Below are 10200 nucleotides of genomic sequence, written 5' to 3' on the forward strand. Positions count from 1 at the left end.
CTGGGGAATAGTTACAGGGGAGAGGAGAATAACCTGGGGAATAGTTACAGGGGATAGGGGAATAACCTGGGGAATAGTTACAGGGGAGAGGACAGGGGAATAACCTGGGGAATAGTTACAGGGGAGAGGGGAATAACCTGGGGAATAGTTACAGGGGAGAGGACAGGGGAATAACCTGGGGAATAGTTACAGGGGAGAGGGGAATAACCTGGGGAATAGTTACAGGGGAGAGGAGAATAACCTGGGGAATAGTTACAGGGGATAGGGGAATAACCTGGAGAATAGTTACAGGGGATAGGGGAATAACCTGGGGAATAGTTACAGAGGAGAGGAGGGGGGGGGATAACCTGGGGAATAGTTACAGGGGATAGGGGAATAACCTGGGGAATAGTTACAGAGGAAAGGAGTGGGAATAACCTGGGGAATAGTTACAGGGGATAGGGGAATAACCTAGAGAATAGTTACAGGGGAGAGGGGAATAACCTGGGGAATAGTTACAGAGGAAAGGAGTGGGAATAACCTGGGAAATAGTTACAGGGGATAGGGGAATAACCTGGGGAATAGTTACAGGGGAGAGGAGAATATCCTGGGGAATAGTTACAGGGGAGAGGAGGGGGGAATAACCTGGGGAATAGTTACAGGGGAGAGGAGGGGGGAATAACCTGGGGAATAGTTACAGGGGAGAGGAGTGGGAATAACCTGGGGAATAGTTACAGGGGAGAGGAGGGGGGAATAACCTGGGGAATAGTTACAGGGGAGAGGAGGGGGGAATAACCTGGGGAATAGTTACAGGGGAGAGGAGGGGGGAATAACCTGGGGAATAGTTACAGGGGAGAGGAGGGGGGAATAACCTGGGGAATAGTTACAGGGGAGAGGAGGGGGGAATAACCTGGGGAATAGTTACAGGGGAGAGGAGGGGGGAATAACCTGGGGAATAGTTACAGGGGAGAGGAGGGGGGAATAACCTGGGGAATAGTTACAGGGGAGAGGAGGGGGGAATAACCTGGGGAATAGTTACAGGGGATAGGAGGGGGGAATAACCATGGAACAGTAATGTATATAATAGCAATGAGGTTTATATATTTATTTATTATTATATATTTATATACTCGCCACACACTAGAATGTGCATTTATACTAGTCGGCGTTGGCGATTTGGGTCTGGGCAAAACACATTGCCAACAGTCTCAATAAGCTAATGATCAAACGAAATGGAAATTGTGTTGTTTACTTTAAATTCTCTCCGTTCAAATCAAATCAAATCAAATCAAATTTTATTTGTCACATACACATGGTTAGCAGATGTTAATGCGAGTGTAGCGAAATGCTTGTGCTTCTAGTTCCGACAATGCAGTAATAACCAACAAGTAATCTAGCTTACAATTCCAAAACTAATACCTTATACACACAAGTGTAAAGGGATAAAGAATATGTACATAAAGATATATGAATGAGTGATGGTACAGAGCGGCATAGGCAAGATACAGTAGATGGTATTGAGTGCAGTATGTACATATGAGATGAGTATGTAAACAAAGTGGCATAGTTAAAGTGGCTAGTGATACATGTATTACATAAAGATGCAGTAGATGATATAGAGTACAGTATATACATATGAGATGAATAATGTAGGGTATGTAAACATTATATTAGGTAGCATTGTTTAAAGTGGCTAGTGATATATTTTACATAATTTCCCATCAATTCCCATTATTAAAGTGGCTGGAGTTGAGTCAGTGTGTTGGCAGCAGCCACTCAATGTTAGTGGGGGCTGTTTAACAGTCTGATGGCCTTGAGATAGAAGCTGTTTTTCAGTCTCTCGGTCCCAGCTTTGATGCACCTGTACTGACCTCGCCTTCTGGATGATAGCGGGGTGAACAGGCAGTGGCTCGGGTGGTTGTTGTCCTTGATGATCTTTATGGCCTTCCTGTGACATCGGGTGGTGTAGGTGTCCTGGAGGGCAGGTAGTTTGCCCCCGGTGATGCGTTGTGCAGACCTCACTACCCTCTGGAGAGCCTTACGGTTGGGGGCGGAGCAGTTGCCATACCAGGCGGTGATACAGCCCGAAAGGATGCTCTCGATTGTGCATCTGTAGAAGTTTGTGAGTGCTTTTGGTGACAAGCCGAATTTCTTCAGCCTCCTTAGGTTGAAGAGGCGCTGCTGCACCTTCTTCACGATGCTGTCTGTGTGGGTGGACCAATTCAGTTTGTCTGTGATGTGTACGCCGAGGAACTTCAAACTTACTACCCTCTCCACTACTGTTCCATCGATGTGGATCGGGGGGTGTTCCCTCTGCTGTTTCTTGAAGTCCACAATCATCTCCTTAGTTTTGCTGACGTTTAGTGTGAGGTTATTTTCCTGACACCACACTCCGAGGGCCCTCACCTCCTCCCTGTAGGCCTGTAGGCCGTCTCGTCGTTGTTGGTAATCAAGCCTACCACTGTTGTGTCGTCCGCAAACTTTCCTTCAGAGAAACACATCAATTACTCCACTTTTTGGAAGAATCCACATATTTGGATGATTCTAAAAAGGGTTGAGGAATGACTCAATGGAACAGACTCTTTGACCTATTTGTCTAAATGAAAGGGGCAGCAAGTCATCTCTCATAACCGTTACCATCTCTCCTCTTTGGGTGAACTAAGAGCACCGTGATCAGACATGTCAGACCCTTCAGAGCCTCTGTGAAGTCCAGAGCACGGTAGTCCGTACACACAGGCAGGGAGATGCCTCTACGTCGACACGCACATACTGGCACGAACACGCAGTATAAACACACACGTTCATTCATTTGATTTGATTTGATTTGTGTGTTGCTGTGGGGGCCCCCTCCTCAGAGAGTAGAGTTGTTTAGTTCTAAAACGTTGCTCATTCAAACTTATTGAGGTAAATAATGAGCTATGTTGGTCATTGTTATGCTTCATTATTTCAGACTGTACCAAAACAAACTTCTTTACTAGTGGACACTTTCAGAGAGTGGCTGATCCGTCTTGTGTGTACACTTCCAGAGAGTGGCTGATCCGTCTCGTGTGGACACTTACAGAGAGTGGCTGATCCGTCTCGTGTGGACACTTCCAGAGAGTGGCTGATCCGTCTCGTGTGGACACTTCCAGAGAGTGGCTGATCCGTCTCGTGTGGACACTTCCAGAGAGTGGCTGATCCGTCTCGTGTGGACACTTCCAGAGAGTGGCTGATCAGTCTCGTGTGGACACTTCCAGAGAGTGGCTGATCCGTCTCGTGTGGACACTTCCAGAGAGTGGCTGATCCGTCTCGTGTGGACACTTCTAGAGAGTGGCTGATCCGTCTCGTGTGGACACTTCCAGAGAGTGGCTGATCCGTCTCGTGTGTACACTTCCAGAGAGTGGCTGATCCGTCTCATGTGGACACTTCCAGAGAGTGGCTGATCCGTCTCGTGTGGACACTTCCAGAGAGTGGCTGATCAGTCTCGTGTGTACACTTCCAGAGATTGGCTGATCCGTCTCGTGTGGACACTTCCAGAGAGTGGCTGATCCGTCTCGTGTGGACACTTCCAGATAGTGGCTGATCCGTCTCGTGTATTCTTCCTTAATTTAAACCTTTTAACCCCACGGCTGTGTCTGAAATAGTGGCCCTACAGTATAGTGCACTACATTTAAATAGGGTCCATGAGTCTCGGGTTAAAAAGTAGTGTACTTAGAAGACCGTAGGGTCTTACTTCAGATGCAGCCCATGAGAAAGAAAGCCTGAACGAACTGCACATCCGTTCCTCGGTTTCTATCAGCCTGCCTGGGCCTCTTTGGGTAGCTTCAACCTGACGTCTGCTTAGCAATGTAGTCTATCAGCCTGCCTGGGCCTCTTTGGGTAGCTTCAACCTGACGTCTGCTTAGCAATGTAGTCTATCAAGCCTCCAGCCTCACCCCAATACAACACAGAACAATGTAGTCTATCAAGCCTCCAGCCTCACCCCAATACAACACAGAACAATGTAGTCTATCAAGCCTCCGGCCTCACCCAATACAACACAGAACAATGTAGTCTATCAAGCCTCCAGCCTCACCCCAATACAACACAGAACAATGTAGTCTATCAAGCCTCCAACCCCAATACAACACAGAACAGTGTAGTCTATCAAGCCTCCAACCCCAATACAACACAGAACAGTGTAGTCTATGAAGCCTCCGGCCTCACCCCAATACAACACAGAACAATGTAGTCTATCAAGCCTCCAGCCTCACCCCAATACAACACAGAACAGTGTAGTCTATCAAGCCTCCAGCCTCACCCCAATACAACACAGAACAATGTAGTCTATCAAGCCTCCAGCCTCACCCCAATACAACACAGAACAATGTAGTCTATCAAGCCTCCGGCCTCACCCCAATACAACACAGAACAATGTAGTCTATCAAGCCTCCGGCCTCACCCCAATACAACACAGAACAATGTAGTCTATCAAGCCTCCGGCCTCACCCCAATACAACACAGAACAATGTAGTCTATCAAGCCTCCAGCCTCACCCCAATACAACACAGAACAATGTAGTCTATCAAGCCTCCGGCCTCACCCCAATACAACACAGAACAATGTAGTCTATCAAGCCTCCGGCCTCACCCCAATACAACACAGAACAATGTAGTCTATCAAGCCTCCAGCCTCACCCCAATACAACACAGAACAATGTAGTCTATCAAGCCTCCAGCCTCACCCCAATACAACACAGAACAATGTAGTCTATCAAGCCTCCGGCCTCACCCCAATACAACACAGAACAATGTAGTCTATCAAGCCTCCAGCCTCACCCCAATACAACACAGAACAATGTAGTCTATCAAGCCTCCAGCCTCACCCCAATACAACACAGAACAAGGCTTTACATAGGCTTTACATAGGCTTTACATAGTCTTCATCTGGCTTGTTTATCAGTGGAAGCAAAAAACAGCAGACAACTCAAGACTTTCCAAAGTGATTTATAGCAATATTGTTCTAATCACGAAACAGATGGACTTTGGCTCGACAACACAAGGTAAACACACACACACATATACTTACACACACACACACATATACATATATACACACACACACACACATACACACACACACATACACACACACACACACACACACACATACATACACACACAGACACACACACACACACACACACACACACACACGCACGCACGCACGCACGCACACACATACACACACACACACACACACACACACACACACACACACACACACACACACACACACACACATACACACACACACACACACACATACACACACAGACACACACACACACACACACACACACACACACACACACACACACACACACACACACACACACACACACACACACACACACACACACACACACACACACACACACACACACACACACACACACACACACACACACACACACACACACACACACACACACAGACACAGACAAAGAAGTTCCATCATTTGTATCACTCAGCACTTTTTGGAGAAGGGGTGTTGGTGGACTAGGGTACCTTTGCTGAAGCAGCAATTCCCCCCCATAATGTAAAAACAACAGACTGGCGGCCTTGTTAGCTAGACGAAGATCACCAAGTAAAACAAATGCTTTAGCCCCGGTCCACGGCTATCCAAACAGCCATTAGCATTTCCTCTGGAATAATCACTGAGAAAACACAGAGGAAGAGTTGACGGCTTTCTTCCCACACATTGTTACAAAGTGGGCTTAGGCTAGGCCTCTTACTTAGTGAGACAGACACACACACACATTCACACACACACGCACGCACACACACACACACACACACACGCACGCACGCACGCACGCACGCACGCACCCTCGCACACACACACACACACGCACACACACGCACATGCACACACGCACGCACACACACACACACACACACACACTGACTAAACACACACTGACTCACGGGAATCTGTGCCGCCACACTCCGGGCAGTTCCCAGGGGCTGGTGTTCTGGTGTTCTGGTGTCTGGCCATTAATGAAACAATTGAGTCAACATCACTTCTCTGTAGGAGGAGAGACAGGAAGTGAAAAGGTACTGGGGAGACACGATTAGAAATGAAACATCCCCAGTATTTCTGCATGTTGTAAATACGGTATTGGAACTGACCCTGTATATATCATGTTCTTCTTGTTTCTTATTTTTATATTGTGTGTGTTTGTGTTCTACATGATGTTATTCTTAGTGCTACATCGATATTGATTACTGCATTGTTGGGTTTAGAGCAAGGGGTTTATATTTTATTTAGTCTTCTTGCCCCATCGCTGTAACTCCCATACGGACTCAGGAGAGGCGAAGGTCGAGAACCGTGCGTCCACCGAAACCCAGCCAGCCAAATCCTGGCCTGCCAAACCCTCTTATAACCCGGACGACGCTGGGCCAAACCCTCCACTAACCGAGACGACGCTGGGCTAATTGTGCGCTGCCTCATGGGTCTCCCAGTCACGGTCAGCTGTGACACAGCCTGGGATCGAACCCGAGTCTGTAGTGATTCCTCAAGCACGAAAATGCAGTGCCGCTGCGCCACTCAGGAGGGCCTCCCCCTGCTAAGTGATTTTATCAAACAATTGGTCCCCCCCAAAAATAAACACGTCCCTCCGTTGAATTTCAAAAGCCTGATATGGCCCTCGAGCCAAAATGTTTTTTTGCCTTGGTTCTGAGCTTGCGAAAAAAAGCATTTCACTGTACTTGTGCAAGTGACATTAAAACTTGAAACTTCTAACATATTTATATTTGTCAACTGTTAAGATCCTTTTGATCCAGCCTTCCGCTGGTGCCGAGCTCCGGACCAGTGTTACTCCCTCATGAAGACCTTCGTTTGAAAAAAAACGAGAGCAAAAAACAGCAGCAATAGTACTGTTTGTCCGTCTTGAGACGTCATAGCCAGTCCTCAAAACAGTCAGAATTGATTTAAAATCATTTAAGAAATATGTCAATTTTTCATTTTGACGTTTTTTTTTTTAGCAGAGGAGAACTTAGTCGCGGAATTTCGCATCTGACTAAGATGTTTGGTGCAGTATTTCTCAAGTGAAAAAAAAATGTGCATGAAAAATATTTGTCTCTTGCTGAATGACAACGAACACTTTATTGAAGAATCCTGTTGACTAATCAACGACGACTTTGGCTACTGACTTCAGCTTGCATGTCGTGTACTAGAACAGCCAAATAAAATGTAATTTTTTTTTTTACCTTGCCGAAGACCAAAACTAATAAAAAACGTAACAAAATGTCTTCGCAACACGTGCCGAACTGTCTGAGATGGGAAGCTTACGGACGCCTTAACATACCACTGATAGTCCTATACTACGCTATATACTACGCTATATACTACGCTATATACTATGTTATATACTACGCTATATACTCCATATACTACGCTATACACTACGCTATATACTACGCGATATACTACGCTATATACTACGCTATATACTACGCTATATACTACGCTATATACTATGTTATATACTACGCTATATACTCTATATACTATGCTATACACTACGCTATATACTACGCAATATACTACGCTATATACTCTATATACTAAGCTATATACTACGCTATATACTACGCTCTATATTACTCTATATACTACTCTATATACTACGCTATATACTATATATACTACTCTAAATACTACGCTATATACTACGCTATATACTACGCTATATACTACTCTATATACTACGCTATATACTATGCTATATACGCTATATACTACGCTATATACTACTCTATATACTACACTATATACTACGCTATATACTACGCTATATACTATGCTATATACTACTCTATATACTACGCTATATACTACGCTATATGCTACTCTATATACTACGCTATATACTACGCTATATACTACTCTATATACTACGCTATATACTACTCTATATACTACGCTATATACTACGCTATATACTCTATATACTACACTATATACTACGCTATATACTACGCTATATACTACGCTATATACTTTATGTACTACGCTATATACTCTATATACTACGCTACATACTACGCTATATACTATGCTATATACTCTATATACTACGCTATATACTCTATATACTACGCTATATACTACGCTATATACTACTCTATATACTACGCTATATACTCTATATACTACGCTATATACTACGCTATATACTACGCTCTATATTACTCTATATACTACTCTATATACTACGCTATATACTATATATACTACTCTAAATACTACGCTATATACTACGCTATATACTACTCTATATACTACGCTATATACTACTCTATATACTACGCTATATACTATGCTATATACGCTATATACTACGCTATGTACTACTCTATATACTACACTATATACTACGCTATATACTACGCTATATACTATGCTATATACTCTATATACTACGCTACATACTACGCTATATACTATGCTATATACTCTATATACTACGCTATATACTCTATATACTACGCTATATACTACGCTATATACTACTCTATATACTACGCTATATACTCTATATACTACGCTATATACTACGCTATATACTACGCTCTATATTACTCTATATACTACTCTATATACTACGCTATATACTATATATACTACTCTAAATACTACGCTATATACTACGCTATATACTACTCTATATACTACGCTATATACTACTCTATATACTACGCTATATACTATGCTATATACGCTATATACTACGCTATGTACTACTCTATATACTACACTATATACTACGCTATATACTACGCTATATACTATGCTATATACTACTCTATATACTACGATATATACTATGCTATATACTACTCTATATACTACGCTATATACTACGCTATATACTACTCTGTATACTACGCTATATACTACGCTATATACTCTATATACTACACTATATACTACGCTATATACTACGCTATATACTACGCTATATATTTTATATACTACGCTATATACTCTATATACTACGCTACATACTACGCTATATACTACGCTATATACTCTATACACTACGCTATATACTACGCTATATACTACGCTATATACGCTATATACTACGCTATATACTACGCTATATACTACGCTATATACTCTATATACTACGCTATATACTACGCTATATACTCTATATACTACGCTATATACTCTATATACCACGCTATATACTACGCTATATACTACTCTATATACTACGCTATATACTCTATATACTACGCTATATACTACGCTATATACTACGCTCTATATTACTCTATATACTACTCTATATACTACGATATATACTATGCTATATACTACTCTATATACTACGCTATATACTACGCTATATACTACGCTATATATTTTATATACTACGCTATATACTCTATATACTACGCTACATACTACGCTATATACTACGCTATATACTCTATACACTACGCTATATACTACGCTATATACTACGCTATATACGCTATATACTACGCTATATACTACGCTATATACTACGCTATATACTCTATATACTACGCTATATACTACGCTATATACTCTATATACTACACTATATACTACGCTATATACGCAATATACTACACTATATACTACGCTATATACAACGCTATATACTTCGCTATATACTGCGCTATATACTCTATATACTACGCTATATACTCTATATACTCCGCTATATAATCTTTATACTACTCTATATACTACGATATATACTACGCTATATACTCTATATACTATGCTATATACTCTATATACTATGCTATATACTCTTTATACTACTCTATATACTATGCTATATACTCTATATACTATGCTATATACTTTATATACTCTATATACTACGCTATATACTCTATATACTACGCTATATACTCTATATACTATGCTATATACTCTATATACTCTATATACTACGCTATATACTGTATATAATACGCTATATACTCTATAAACTACGCTATATACTCTATATACTACGCTATATACTCTATATACTATGCTATATACTCTCTATACTACGCTATATACTCTATATACTACGCTATATACTCTATATACTATGCTATATACTCTATATACTCTATATACTACGCTATATACTCAATATACTACACTATATACTCTATATACTATGCTATATACTCTATATACTCTATATACTACGCTATA

General features: G+C 41.8%; 1 protein-coding gene across 1 annotated transcript in view; it reads right to left on the reverse strand.

Moving 5' to 3' along the window:
- The window catches only part of LOC139386201 (uncharacterized), a 40238-nt gene extending 36862 nt beyond the window's left edge, over nucleotides 1-3376 (reverse strand). The window contains exons 1-3 of the mRNA XM_071131682.1: nucleotides 3039-3376; nucleotides 2617-2729; nucleotides 2386-2464 (exon numbers count right to left, since the gene is read on the reverse strand). Of these exons, the coding sequence (XP_070987783.1) occupies nucleotides 2386-2464; nucleotides 2617-2729; nucleotides 3039-3376 (530 nt within the window). The remainder of the gene's footprint in view (nucleotides 1-2385; nucleotides 2465-2616; nucleotides 2730-3038) is intronic.
- Between the last annotated feature and the right edge of the window lie 6824 nt (nucleotides 3377-10200).

Source organism: Oncorhynchus clarkii, chromosome 3, assembly GCF_045791955.1.
Source record: "Oncorhynchus clarkii lewisi isolate Uvic-CL-2024 chromosome 3, UVic_Ocla_1.0, whole genome shotgun sequence".
NCBI lineage: Eukaryota > Metazoa > Chordata > Actinopteri > Salmoniformes > Salmonidae > Oncorhynchus > Oncorhynchus clarkii.